At 37.7% G+C, this 15,626-nt stretch overlaps 1 protein-coding gene across 1 annotated transcript in view; it reads right to left on the reverse strand.

Annotated features, from left to right (window-relative positions):
* Nucleotides 1–327: 327 nt before the first annotated feature.
* The window catches only part of SETD3 (SET domain containing 3, actin N3(tau)-histidine methyltransferase), a 54,676-nt gene continuing 39,377 nt past the window's right edge, over nt 328–15,626 (reverse strand). Inside the window, exons 9-13 of the mRNA XM_014058929.2 lie at nt 10,296–10,370; nt 6,213–6,379; nt 5,215–5,300; nt 3,438–3,598; nt 328–2,409 (exon numbers count right to left, since the gene is read on the reverse strand). Of these exons, the coding sequence (XP_013914404.1) occupies nt 1,969–2,409; nt 3,438–3,598; nt 5,215–5,300; nt 6,213–6,379; nt 10,296–10,370 (930 nt within the window). The 3' untranslated portion in view covers nt 328–1,968. The remainder of the gene's footprint in view (nt 2,410–3,437; nt 3,599–5,214; nt 5,301–6,212; nt 6,380–10,295; nt 10,371–15,626) is intronic.

Consider the following 15,626-nt stretch of genomic DNA (forward strand, 5'->3'; position numbering starts at 1 on the left):
TATTTGTGCTTCATATATATATATATATGAAAGATGAAGAATAAAAAGTATGAAGAATATAAAATATATATTCTTTAAAAACAGCTTGTTCAGCCTTGAAACAAGCACATCTCTTGGAAATGGAAGTAATTTACATAGGAAAAATGAAATTTCTACTCCGTCATCTTTGTTGTATTATACTATTCTTATAGTTTCACATTTGATATTTAATTTGTGTACCACCTAAGACCAAATCAGCTACTGTGAAATAAAACTATGGGTAATGAGCAATAAAATATGTAATAATTTCACACAAACGTTTCTGTAAGATGATTCATACAAAGTAAAAAATTTGCATATATTTGTTTATTTTGGCTTCTGCTAATCTTAGGAAAATACATGGAGTTATATTCATTATAACTGAATTTCCAAACTCATACACTAAATTCAGATTTAGATTCAATTCTTTCTTTTTCTTTCAGAGACTAAGCAAAGATTTTATGAGCTTACTTGATAAAACTGCTCCTATATCCTTTGAAGGCCATTTTCAAAGCAGTGAAGGACAAAATATTAGTTCTGCTTAAAATTGCACAAGTTAGAAATATAACTCAAAGAATATGCATTAAAATTGTGATGTTTCAATTTCAGTTTTTTTGCTTTGGCGTTCCAGAGCTTGGCCTATTCTGTCTGAAACCTTAAAAAATACATTTTTAAAACATAAAGTGACAAGGGTGCACTCAAAAATATACCAAAATTAAAAGTATTTTGACTTATTAAAAAACTGTTCCACTCATCTCTGCAGTTAAACACTGCTAATTTGTGGATGTCAAAACTCTAGACTGTGCTCCAAAAGAACAGACTTTAAAGATCCACAAAGCCAAAAATATTTCTGCGTATTAGGAATTCACAAAATGTATTTTTGGGGATGGAACATTATAAGATACACAAAATATTTCCATTTTTTTTCTGGGCCAGGCTAATTTGTGTATTCCGGGTGTGATCTAGCAGTTGTCTGAAAATAAAATCTCCTTTAACTCCCCTAAAACTACAAGCAAAAATTTAGAATTAGTGTACAAACGTAGCATGTTAAGCCATGCAGAATTAATGAAAAGTAGCAGACACATTAGTAAGTTTTCACTTTTAATAATTTTCTTAGTCAAAAGTGTTGCTCTGAAAATCTCTACTTATCTGAAAATCTGAAAAAGCTGGGGAGCAATCTCACTTTGAACAACACAGTTTAAAGGCATGGGCTGAATGATCCACTTTCACTTTTTTTCTTCACCAAATATAACAGTGCCATTTCAAAATAAAAGTTACACCTTAAAAATAAAGTGGAGGATGTACCACAGTTGCAAACTTTGATTTTTTGGGGATGGGGAGTGGGAGGAGAAAGGAGGGGCAAAGAGGGAGAATGAAACTTATACAGTAAAACAAACCACAAAATAAATCAACATTCTTAAAAACCACTATAATTAGAATAAAATAGAGATTCTTACTGATATTTCAAACCTAATAAAAATAAGATTGCCACATTACTGTTTAGGGAGTAGCATATCTGACTCTTTCCTAACTTTTCAATCTTGATATCCATTCCCTATTCTCTTCTGCTTTCAGATTTTAGCAAAAGCAAATCCTATCACTTCCTTGGGCAACAAGCTTTCAATTTTAAAAGTCAGAATAAACAGAACAGAAAAGCAGCAGATGAGGTTGACCTCTTCCCTAGGAAGTATATGGATTTTCTCAACCAAGGACTGCACAATGTTCCAATGGTATTTTTCTCTTGCCCTATTCCTGGATTCCAAAAGCAAGATGGCAATCTTAATAGAAAAGGGATGCTAAATATTTTAAATAACTTAAAACTTTTTTTTCTTGTTAAAAAGCACCCCTCATTCCTCTGCAGAAAGAAATGTTAAGAAAACACCAATGTAAGAGGAGAATAAGAACACCTGCTAGTTTTCCATGTCACAATAAAATCAGAATGATTTAGAGCTATTCCTTAACCTCATCGGTACTGTCTGAAGAAGATTCTTTGGTATCCTCAGTCTCTCTGCTGCTTTCTTCTTGATTTAGCTTTTCATTTTCCAATTTGGTCCTATTAAGTAAAGAACTGTCCCCATTCACAAATCCATTTGCTTCTGCACCAATGCTTTCCTCAATCTTTAGATCCTGTGGCTCCTCTGTCTCTTCATCCAAATTTCTCAGGACAATTGGGAGGCTCGAATCTGCCACAGTGTTCTCCAGCAAGGCAACATTACTTTCTTCATATCTGGGAAGGGGTGCTTCTTCTGCCATTTGTTTGCTATAGTACTCTCGATTAGCAGAAGCACTTTTTATTGCTTTTTCCAAAATTTCTTTTTCTCCTAAACGCAATTTAATAGCCATAGTTGCGTTACGGGTAAGGTCTTGTGTTTCCAAAATGAATTTGTCATCCTAAGGAAACAAGTGAAATAACAAACATGAAGCTGTTAGCTCAACATTAAGCACAAAACCAGACACCAGGTTTACATAGCAATGACATCAAGTAGAGAAGGTTCTTTGTGGCTCGGAGAAAAAAGTAGATCCCTGCTTCAAGAACCTTACTACCCCAAAAGTGGACCTTTGGAAAACACAACTGAATATGGTGTTTGTCTTGATTGTTTAGACTGTATTGCAATTAGGAATGAACAAGGGGAAGTCACAATATAAGATAGAATATAAAGATATATTGTTCCAAGGGTTCTGGACAAGTGAGAATCGGTACAGTGTTTAACGAAAGAGGATAACATTCAGAATCTTGGAAATTAGCAGAGGTCTAAAAAAATGAATGTTTGGAATGCCAAAGATGTGCCTAAAGGAAAGCTTCAAGGTAATAGCAATAGCAAATATATAATCTATTTGTTTACAGAATCAGCATATTCCCCCCCAACAATCTGGGTTCTTATTTTACTGACATCGGAAGGATGAAAGGCTGGGTCAACCTTGAGACGTTCAGAATTGAACTCCTGGAGTGAGCAGCGACTTAGCCTGCAATACTGCATTCTAACCACAGCACCACCATAGCTCTGAGTGGGCTGAAAAGTGGCCATTAAGCATATATTTTCAAAACTTTCCATATCCCTGTCATCCAGCAATGTGAAAGAAGCAGTAAGATTTCAAATGTAGCTTGTAAAGGGTCTGGATCATATTGTCATGCACAGAAAGCTAGTTTCTGTTCCCCTTAATTATGATTCAAACCAACTCAGAATCTATTTTTTTACATTTAAAATGTAAGAAACCATTTGCAACATCTCCCTTACATGAAAACACATATTTAAAAATAACTTAGATACATAAGAAGAAAAGCAGTAGTAGTTTCTGGAAAAGTAAAGAACCACAAGAATGCAAAGCTTTTAAAACCCACATCACTGATATTTGGAATTAAACCTAAGAAATTGTAAAGTTTATAAACATATGAAATTTCAAGCTTTTTAAAGTCTTACTTGAACAGTAGTCTTGTAGGTTTTCAAGAGGAGAGATGCCCTGGCTTCCAGGAAAGTCCAAAGTTTCACCTCATTTTCCCAGCTCACTGGAAATTCTGAATTACCAAGGGTGAAGATTCTGTCAATGGTATGTTCCCCTATCAAGTGTTCTTTCAGCTCATCTACAAAGGATAAAATACTGTCAGCAAATGCTTCACTTCACTGGCCATCAACCAGGATAATAATTGACCATTAGTAAAGAATCTGTATTCAAGGTTGATACTCTAAAATAAAACAATTCATATTTTGCCTTTATTACAAGGCTGAACAACATGTATCAGATCAAGGGCTTCACCATGCTTTTGTGGATGAAGCTGCTTTCCTCTCGTTTATTATTTTTACATGTTATTATTCCTCATTTTTATTTCATTCTATTATTTAAAAGATTTATTAATTTGCTACTTTAACATTTATAAAGTGTTGGAGCGGGGGGGGGGCAGATTGGTAAGATAATTCCTTGCAAGTCAAGTGCAGGCTTTTCCTTTATCAGTAGAGGGAGCAATGATACCGAGACTCTTTTTTTCAGGGTTACATGGAAAATGTTTTTCTAGGAAACAAGCAAGTGAAAGAATAATTTCATTTTGTACCTTAAAATTTCTCCTTCAGAAGAATGAGAAAAAATGCTGCAATAGGATGGGGACTTTTTAAAAGAGATTCAGTGCCTCTAGAGCAGTGTTTTTCAACCACTGTGCCGTGGCACACTAGTGTGCCGCGACATAGTGTAAGGTGTGCCGTGGGAAAATTACTTTATATATAGTCAATATAGGCACAGAGTTAAATTTTTTTAACATTTTCTAATGGTGGTGTGCCTCGTGATTTTTTTCATGAAAAAAGTGTGCCTTTGCACAAAAAGGTTGAAAAACACTGCTCTAGAGGTCTTAAGCCATTTCAGCCTCCAAGTCTAAAAAATTGCACAAAACATTGTGGCAAACCTCAGCTAAGTCTGTGATGCCTATTTGAAGAGATGTGAATTATTTCTTCTTTTCTTACTTGCCTTCCCTGCATCCTAAAGTCACACTGTCACAATTTAGTGGCAAAATAACTAACCAGGGGCGGGGGAGAGATGTTGAGTTTATTTACAATTAAAGACCAAAACATTAAACAAATCATCAAGTCAGATAAAATCAAACCAAAGAAAAGGACAAAACAAGAATTTAATAGAATTGTAAACCACCCTAGAAGAGAAAAATCAGCAAAAGGTAAATCCATAGCCTATTTATACTTCTCAAACAAAATTAAGTGATTGCTTTAGAAATTTCTGTAGGTCTTTCTGCTAACAAATATAGAATATTTGCCTCATCAGAACATCCCAGGCAGGAAGTTACTAATTCAGAGCACTATATTTGATAAAAGGGAGAGAGAGCAGATAACAACAAAAAAGTGTAAAATTAACTTGACAAAACAACGAAGGATTTACCAATATTATAACAAAAATATGGATGAAAATAAAAGCTATTCAAGCTATCTTCTAGATTTTAAAGTAGATCTTTTAATTATAATCCAACCAATTATTAAATAAAGCTTAATATCAAACAACTAGGAAGCCTACGTATAGACATATGGGAGCTTTTGTAAGCAGACAATTATTTTATTTTGCTTTAATGGACTATTAAGCTACAGTGGCCTAATAATATTTGTTTTAAAATAGATGCTTGAAGGGTAAGCCTCTCTTAATCCTATTTTTATTATTACTTAATAAACAAATCAGATGCCAGTGTTTGTAAAGTTCTTTTTTTACCTTCAGTCATACAAAATACTCTAAGAAAAGCCAGTAGTTGGGCAGAGATTGGCGGCTCCGTTGAATGCAAAGCAAAAACACTGGAACTAATAAAATAAAGAATTAATCAGTTTATGATGATTATTTAATATAAAAAGCCTTAGTTTATATTATATCCTGTTTCCCTGAAAATAAGAACTACCCAGATAATAAGCCCAATCAAGCTTTTGAGCGCATGGGCTAAAATAAGCCCTCCCCCCAAATATTGCAACACAACAGCAACCATGAGCTGACCACACTCGCCAGCTCCTGCACCTCAAAAATAGTAAGATCTCCCCAAAAATAAGGCCAAGCGCTTATTTCCGGGGGGGGGGGGCTTCCAAAAGAAAACAAGACACTGTCTTATTTTTGGGGAAACACGGTATTACTCTTACAATGAGGATTACAAGGGATCAACTCAGTTTCAGATAATTAAACAAACTATTCCAAACTCTTTCACATAAAAGTTACACAATTTCTCTTCCAGAATAAGTTAGTTATTGAAACAACTAGTTGTTTCAAGTCGAATTTCCAATCTACACTATGAGTTATAACATACTATCATTAACCATGAAACATATAGAATAAATCCTATTCAATTTATTTGGGGATCCAATGCCCCCTAAAAAACAAACAATGTTTGCATAGCACACAATAATCTGCTCAAACACGAAGAATATTGGCAGCACTACTGTTAAAAATAATACCATGGCTGCATCATATTTCTACTGAAGAGAAGTAAAAAGTAAAATGGGAAAACTGGGCCATGACCCATACCTTCAGATAATTTATTTGTCCGTAGATGTATAAATAAAATGTATAATAAGTAAACATGGCATAGTATGCAATGTAAAACAAATTATATGATGGCTATTTTAGCATCTATCAACAGTATCTGAAAGTTCATTAATCAATGTTCTACTGGGTTTTCAAGATTACAATACTTTAAGATAAAAGCTATCTCTCTTAATTTTACTTACGTTGGGATTCCAGCACGAGCTAAGACTTCTGCCTTCATAGCATACAGCCTGTCACTTTTACTTACTCCAAGCTTTATTTTCACTCTGTCATGTGAATTATTATCAAAGAAAAATCCACTGTGGATCACAAATTCAGCATTTGACCGAGTGCCATAAAAAATGTAAATCTAAAAAGATGAAAAGAGAAGGAACAGAAAAACAGCTTAGCATCAAATCTTGGAATGACAATTGGCACTTTAGACAAATAACCTCACTGCCCCAAACTATAGTACAAAGGAGCACAAATGAGTAAAATACTGTATTTCAACAAAGTACAACACAAATTTTCCACAAATTGCTTGCACTCAAACATTTCACATTGCTCAAAGCCTCAATATATTTCTGCACTGGATTAATACATATAGATCATTAATGCTCAATTGATTCTCTTTTGAGCTGCAATCAATGCTGGAATTTGTCACATATAAGGATAGTCTTTTTCTGACTGTTGAATATGAGCTGATAAGAAATGTGTTAAAAGATAATCAAATAATGGATTAGTGAGAAACAACGGCTTATTGCTTTGAACAAATAAAAATATTGTATATTGTGCCTCATTTGAAATCTGATACACAAGTGGGAAGGCTATTCTGTAAGGCTACTTCTTGGAGAAAATCTACTGTGCAAAATCATTAAACTTTACAGAGAGAAGTACAACATTCTTGAAGTTTCAGATATGCAATATATTTACTTCTATTAATATATAGCTATATTGTAGCTATCATGATGGCCCTTTATAATAAATTCTAAAAAACTCATTCTCTTCTCAACCAACATAACAAGGAGACATGTATGGGCTTATATGAATGGCCAGAAAAAGCATTAACATTCAGAGATAAGGACAATAGATATACTGGAGAAAGGGGAAATTTTGGATGCAAAATGCAAAAATTACTTGAAGAGGGGGGATGCAAGCATTATGGTGTAGTAATTAGATTTTTGGAAGCTATAAATGCAAAACCATGCCCAACAGAAGAGAAAAACATTATTTTTATTCAAGTACTTTTTTTCTCAAAAACAGAGGAAAAGATGTCAAATAGTCACTTCAACATAGTAGTGTAAAAGATATAAGCAGTAAATTAAACTAAAGAGAGAATAGAACCTAAGAAAACATGGGTACTAAGTGTCTCTGGAAAAGTGAATTCAAAACCTGGAGTGAGCAGATATTTTCTCCTTCTGGGATCCAGAGTTTTGGGATTGCCTGGAAAGGAACAGCCCCAAACTCTCCTTAATTGGAGAGTTTGTTCATAAAATGAAAACAAGTGTTTATAGGGGGTGGCAAGAAATGAGTCAGGCCAGGAAGACAGCAGAGACTAGGGAAAGACAAACTTTCAATTTGAAGGCAAACACTTCAGCTCTTGTCTTCAGACAGAAGAAAACTTCCATTCTTGGAATTGAAAGGCTGAAGGAAAAGAGTCTGCAAACCCAAAGTAACCAGTGATGAGATGGGGTGGGGTAGGGTGAGAAAGAGAGAAAAGCCCATTTGCAAGGAAATCTGATCTCTCTCAAATATGAAAGGCTAGCTCAAATGGCTACCCTACAAATATCTTATCATGGGCATCACTGATCTCCTGCAAGAGCTTCCAATCGTTCTGAAATGTTTCTTGTACTATCTCTGAAGATTATCAAAGTCATATGATAAGTTTCTCATGATCACTGGACATCCTGCTCAAGGAATGTCTCAATTAATATGATGATTTACTCTTCAGAAATTGTTCTAATTTTCCAAGTGCAAAGCTGGAGCCAGCCCAGATTTGGGTGCCATACACTGTGACTGTACATCTGGACAACATGGCAGGCAGGGGTTAAATCCCTCCTCTTTCTTCCCTAGAGACCATGGTGATGCTCTGATACTCCAAAAGCAGGAGAAGAAATGTCTGTTGTTATAGTTAGGAAACAAGTCAACTTCCCATTTTTCTGAGATATGCTGGGATAGTTTCTGGGTGTAATATTTACTCACCCTGCACTAGACTTTGCAAATTCATGTTGCAGCCTGCAACATGTTTATTGACCTCTTTATGCATTCTGTTTTAAGGGACAAAGTATTTTCATTCAGATGGTTAGACACGTGGCTTCATAATGAAGCCTTCTGGACTGATTTCTCTTTTGGTTATTCATGTAAACTTTGTTGAGATGCCTGCTCATGTTAGCAGATCATCACTTGAACTGGTGTTCCAGGATACTTACAGCTAGTTAAAATAACTGTCTACATATATTGTCCATCAATGGAACCCTAATCAGATCATGTCATTATGCATATGTGTCTATTGCTATCATCTGTAAATGTCCCAACACTATAGTCGCAATTTTGGTGAAAACTCAGGAACCAATGCTAGTTGAAGGGAATTCTTTTGAACTAACAGAGGCTGTAGTAGTAGTTAAATATGAGAAATATCTTTACATACTAACCTGACAATGAAATTAGCTTCCAATAAGTCCATTGGTGCCAAGAGGCCATCTGGTATAAAGCCCGTGCTATTGATTTCAGTGTTTCCACCTTTTTTATTTGATAAAGCTGTTCTCCAATCTACTTTTTTGGTTGCTGGAGATCATCCATGAAATAATCTATCATTAACTCAGATGATCTTGCCAAAACATTCAGGTAGTTAGGTTCTGAATGTATCTCTCAGAACAAATGTCCAGAATGTTTAGGTTCTAATAGTATCTAAGAACAAAGACCAATTCTGAAGCAGAAACTGTTGCCAATTCTTTTGCTAAAATAATTGCTTCAGCATTTTTTATTTATTTTTTTGCTTGCTCCTCACCTAGGTATTTGAAAAAGTCCCTCTTAAGAAGTAGATACAACTGTCTTGGATATAATGTTGTGAGGGAAGTGTTACAGATTACTGCTTAAATTTGTTCCTTTCATTCCTTTCTGACTAGTTTTAGAGAAGAATTGTAAGAATAACACTTCCTGCCAACAGGGTACTTCCTTTGGAAATTCTTTGCATCTTAGGGACTAAGTTACTAGAAGTTTAAGAATTCTCATAGATTTATACAGAGGTGCCAGATAAAACTGATCCAAGTGCCTGTATATAGCCTACAAATAGTCCAGGAAGTATCGCCCCCTGATAATTTGCCTTCCTCCCCCTGAAATTCTATTATCATTAGGATATTTGAAATTACATCATTGAATCTGTCCTATGAGATCCCAGGAATAAGGTGACGTTCTCCAATTCAGTTTAGGAATTTAGAGAAGCTGAAATTGCAGCTGTGAACAATCACATAGTTGTCATTTAAATTGCGGACAAGGCTCTTCCTCCACTTCTTCTGTCTATACTTCTTACTGCAGTTTGTCTCTCTCATTCCTTCCTTCTGCCCTTATGGACATGCCCTGAGGTGCAGAAGAATCAGCAGCAAAAGAGGAAGAAGGAAAAAGGGGAAAAATAGAAGGAGGGAAAGGTAACTGAAGTAGTGAAGGATCTAGTGACAAAGTCAGAACCCTTTAAGTAGATGCTCATTTCAGGAGAAATTCTTCATCTTTTTAGTTGAGGAAACTATATCCCCAGATATATCTATGTCTACTGCAGCTACGTCTTTCAGAGAAAAAGCCTGGTGGTTTGTGACATTCACAATACTGAGTAATGTTTTTTCACAATGTGTTAATAAGCCTATTATATTCTTATATACCTAAGCTTAATAAACAGCTCCTCATACTACTTTGCCAAGAAATCCATGAATTAATAGTCAACATGTATTCCCGGATGTTATGAATTTAAGAAATACTACTTTACTTTAACTTTTAATAAATTTATATGCCGCCCAATCCCGTAGGACTCCGGCTGAATGACTAAAACAGATACCGATCTATGTTATGTGTTATATATTCTCCTTTGGAGAATGAATCCTGACAGTTGAATTGCTTACATTATTTTATTTCTCATAGCACTACTTCTGGTTCAAGTCAGGAAAACTTCCCACTCAAAATGTTTTTATTTACTAAATACCCATTCATTTGCATTGACTTTCCCCCCCTTCAAAGTAGCTAGACATATATTTCTACATTAAAAATGTAAATACTTAACCATCTGGACCCAAAGTTACCTGTTCACCAGGTTTAAAATCTTGAAGCGCCACACATTCACAACGATCATCTTTTAAATTGTAGCCTGTAGTAATCTAGATCATGGATTTAAAAAAACATAAAAAATTCTTAGCACCTTAGGATTTACTGTAATTTTAAATTTAATTTTATTGTAGTAAACAAAACATCAGAAAAACTGGAGAATTCAGTACAAGAGTTAGCAAAGCACAGAAACAAATATGATGCATATTATTTTTTGAAAAATCTGCTTTTTTTTCAAAAACATATAAAATCACGTAAAATCTTTCAAAAATACCTAACCTTTGCCAAAAAATAGTGTATAATTCTAGCCATATTACTTTTTTAATAAAGAACATAACATTTCTAAAGAAAAAATTCTAAAAGTAAAAAGTTTAAATAATTAACTGTACTTAAAGAAATGTATTTCAGAATCTACCATTATTTATTGCTAATAAAAAAAAACAAAGAAGGCAACATGAAGGCTTATTTTATTAAACTATGGTATATTAAGCATCTTCTCTAACATCTTGACATTTTCTTTCCAATAGAAAGGCCATTAATAAAGGTGTAGTGGCAATTATTTTCATTAAGATGTTGCAGAGGAGAATTGGAAAACAGCTATTCAGCTGAGAGGATATCTTTTGACTTTCTCACTCTAAACTGTTTGTATTACTGCTTGCCATTATGGAAAATCCTATGTGATTTGGAGAATTAGAGTCCTTTAGTATATTTTCCTTTCTCTTCCACCTTAGTATTTTATCCTGAGAGAGGTTTTAAATCTTTATTGATAAATCAATAAAAGATTGTATGTGACCTTCCTTGTATGCATTTTTAGTTGACAAGCATGACAAAATAAAAAAATAAATGCTATAATTCTTAATCCTTTGAAGTGTGTTTTATAGAATTTAGCAGCAGTAAAAATATGATATATCACTGAGTTTCACACTAACTAGAAGTTTCCATAAACAGTCCCAGGTAAAAGAATTTGCTTTTGGTAGGGAAATTTAAAAAAAAAAACAATTTTGTATACAAAACAAGAAGCAACCTTCATTTTCTGAAAAGATACGTATAAGTTACCTATCTTTTCAGAAATAGGTTGCCTCTTGTTTCCAAATGATTGCTAATGTCAATTAATTTTCTGTCATGGCAACTGCCCTATGGATTCCAAGTGGTCTCAACTTACTTGGCCTTAACTGGCTGAGCTCCTAGACATGGAAGTCATAATGCCATTTGAAGTCCGTAAATGGTTTTTATTAATGAATGGTATTCCTTGAATCTGCTGGTTTTAATTGTAACTAGCTATTACTTGTTGAGATAGACGGTCATATAAATAGAAATAAATAATTGCAAAAAGGATATAAATTAATGAATAATAAATTTGTATCCCTTCCTTCCCAGTGTATAATCTCTTAGTGTTTAAAAAGTGATACCGTATTTTTGGAGTATAAGATGCACGTTTTTCCTCAAAAAAGAGGCTGAAAATCTGGGTGCATCTTATATATCAAACACAGCATTTTTTTGCCTCCCGAAGCCCCGCCCCTTCACCAAAATGGCTGTGCATACCCTTATGGAAGCTTTCAGAGAGCTCCTGGGGGTTGAGAAGGGCAGAAATGAGCAAAAAATGGGTCAGTTTTTGCCCCCCCGCCGCCAGCAGCACTCTATATAAGGCTATGCCTGCAATTTTTTTGACAAAAAACCAGCCAGTTTTCGTGAAAAACGGGCCATTTTTTGCTCATTTTTGCCCCCCTGGAGCACTCTGCAAGCCGCCCCCCCAAGGCTATTCATGCCTTTTATTTGAAAAAAAATGGGCCCGTTTTCACAAAAAACGGGCCGTTTTTGGGAGTTTTGCAGAGTGCAACACCCCCCCCCCCGGAAAGCTCTTTAGTTAGAGTGATTGATGAGAATTAGATTGATCAAGTGCTGTGCCAGCAGAAAAAAGTCTTAGGTGCTGCAGATTGTCAGCGATTTCCTTTTCCAGCACATGGATAAATACACCTGGAAACATCTACCTACCTACCTTCCTACCTACTCTCTCTCCCTCCCTACTGTATTTCTCTCTCTCTCTCTCTATCCCTCTACCTATCTACTCTCTCTCTCTATCCCTACCTACCTACTATATTTCTCTCTCTCTCTCTCTCTCTCTCACCCTCTATCTACTAACCTACCTACCCACTCTCTCTCCCTACCTACCTACCTACTGTATTTCTCTCTCTCTCTCCTTCTATCTACCTACCTACTCTCTATCTTTCTCTCCCTACCTACCTACTGTATTTCTTTCTTTCTATCTATCTATCTATCTATCTATCTATCTATCTATCTATCTATCTATCTATCTATCTATCTATCTATCATCTATCTATCTATCTATCTATCTATCATCTATCTATCTATCATCTATCTACCTATCTATCTATCTATCTATCTATCTATCTATCTATCTATCATCTACCTACCTACCTACCTACCTACCTACCTACCTACCTACCTACCTACCTACATACCTACCTACCTACCTACCTACCTACCTACATACCTACATACATACATACATACATACATACACCTACTGGTTTTGACTAAGGTCACGCTGGAATAACTCTTAATTCTAGACTGCTTTAGCCAGCATTTTTCTTGTTCTTTCTTGTTGCTCCACAGGACAGAACACTTACAATTTCAATACAATTTCATTTATTTCAGAACTAAGAACCAACCAAGTGTAACCTGCCTGAATTCATATGGGCTGTGGGTAACTAAGCTATGTTTATTAGGCCAATGGTGACAGCTCAGGCTTTTGATTCCATAAATAAGATTCAAGTTAAAAAGCTTCCTTCTTTTAAGTTCTCATTTTTGTTGATTGCTTTTGTACTTTCAGATGTCTTTGTTTTGTTTGCACCATCTTTTTATGGTTTAGAGGAAGATTGTGTGTCTTTGAATTAATGTTGACTCTGAGCAACTACATGGACAAGTCCAGACAGTTTCCATGGCAACATTTTTTTCGGGGTGGGGGGTGGAGGTTTGCCATTGCCTTTTTTCTAGGGCTTGGAGATAAGGGGACTAGCCTAAAATCATCCAAGCTGGCTTTATGCCCAAGGCATGTCTAGAATGTTTGGTTTTTACTCACTGGTCCATAGTTCCCGAGGGAACATGCACGCCCTGGCATGGCTGAAAACCCTTGGGCTGGTAATGATATTCAGTATCCATGCCTCTATATGTAGGCCTATGTGTGTAAGGTGTAAACCGCTGTTCCTGCTTTTTAGTCATGGCAGGCAAAACCTTACATTTATTCTTATCCTCAATAAGAATCGGGTGTAGGACCTTGCCAAACAGATTCTTGTCATTATACGGAGCCACTGCCAGCTTCCACTTCGCCTTAGCTTCCACCTGCCAATTTCGGAGCCATACCATCCGCCTAGCCAAAACAGAGGAGGAAAGAGTCCTGGAGGCGAACTTAGCAGCGTTCAAGGTCGCATGAGCCGAAAACTGGGTTGCAGCGATGACCTTGCTGATGTCCTGCAGCAACCTCACGTTGTGCGTGGGCACCCTGTCCTGCATCTGCTCTAGCCACATCAACATGGCATGGTTGAAGAAGGATGCAGAGGAGGCAGCCTTACCCGCCCACATCGCCACCAGGAAAGTTTTACACAACGTCAGTTCAGTACGTTTATCCTCCACCTTCAAATTGTTTGCCACATCACTTGCTACGAGGGCCTCCGGCGGCCACAGGCGCATTCACCAGGGTGGGAAAGGTACCTGGCATTGCCCATTGCTTCTGGATCACATCCAGGAACAGCTTCGGTGCTGGGATCTACTCCTTTCTAGCTGTAAGTTCTGCAAAAAACCCGTTTCCTCGGATCCTTTTTGGAAGCCGTGGCCTCGAACACTGTCTCCTTCTCTTTCTGCCTGTCAGCTAAAGTCTTAACAGCCACCGTGCTCTTGGCCTTGAACAGCAAGGAACGAAACAAACTGGGAGGAAACAACCCGCAAAAGCAGGGACATCGGGTGCCAAACCTTCGTCATCAAAAAGCTCCATCTCCTTCTATTCCTCATCCTCTGGGACCGAGACCTCGCTCCTCAGGGAAGGAGACACTGCCCTCTGTCCGAGCGAGCAACCGGCTCCTGTACATGCCTACACCTGGCCTCCATCAGTTCCACATCCACCTGGTCAGAGGAACGCCCCTGAAGAGCTATGCCATAGACAATGGCTCGATGAATAAGATTGAATGTTATCAGGCAAATCATTGAATTCACCTGCAGTATAACTGGGGCCAGGCCTGAGTGCCAGTCTTTGTCTTTGTACTGGTCTCTGAACAGGTTCTAAGCATGCAAAAGGCTGGCCATCGCCTTCCTTATCTTCCACCTCCGAGAGAGGTGGGGGGGAAGAGAGCTAGCTCTCGGGGACTCCGAGAGCCTGGTTGGAGAGGGTGAGGGGGATAGCGGTGCCACCCTCAAAGACGGTGGGATCTCATTGAAGAACCAATGGCCTTCTCCACACCCACATGTCTGGGCTTCTCAGCATCCCCAATCTCCTTGCCACCCTGCTTGTTAGCACCTTGCCTCACCAACACAGGGGGATCAGCTTGGGAGACCTTCCTCTTCCTGGAGCTCTTCTTTGCAGGAGCAGAGGTCCCAGAGGTACCTTCACCAGGGAAATCCGCCATCGCTGCACCCCTCACCGGCCCACACATGCTAGGGTTCACGGTCACCAACAATATGGCCACCTCCACATGGCCACACACAAAATGGCTGCTGCCATGAGGACCTCGCCAATATAGCCGCCACCCAAGGAGCCCTTCCAAAATGGCCACCCCCAGGGGTCCCATACTCACATGGAAGGCAACTCACATCCTACGAATGGCCCGGCAACAAAAAACAGCCCCAAGAAACCCGGCAACGGCCATATAGCACCGCTGCTCCCCAGCCAGTGCCAATAGCGCCTCCGGCTCTCCGAGCTCATCTGCTGCCATGGAGGTGTCGACGCTCTTCTCAACGTGCCCCAGTACCCACAGTGTCGCCGCCAGCCTGCCTATGCCACTGATAGCCAGCGGCAATCGCAGGGAGCCTGCCACTGTCCTCATCGATCTAGCGGCACAACAGCAGGACAAACAAAGCCGCAACGAGTTCCCCCACAGCCAGCGGCACTCCCCCATGCCTGGGGAGCCTCCAAAACAGCCGCATGGGCTGATTCAAACACCAAACCAGCAACAAAAGGTGGAAAACACTTGGGAGCCAAGTAAGTCACCCAGTTCAGGCAGGCAACACCAAGAAATAAAGGAAAAAGACAAAGTAAAACAATAAACCAAAAAAAACAATTTACGAGCAAGTGAAAAACA

The sequence above is a fragment of the Thamnophis sirtalis genome, unplaced genomic scaffold (assembly GCF_051295495.1).
Source record: "Thamnophis sirtalis isolate CommonGarterSnake01/CBP01778 unplaced genomic scaffold, rThaSir2_p1.2 scaffold_1, whole genome shotgun sequence".
Classification (NCBI taxonomy): Eukaryota; Metazoa; Chordata; class Lepidosauria; order Squamata; family Natricidae; genus Thamnophis; species Thamnophis sirtalis.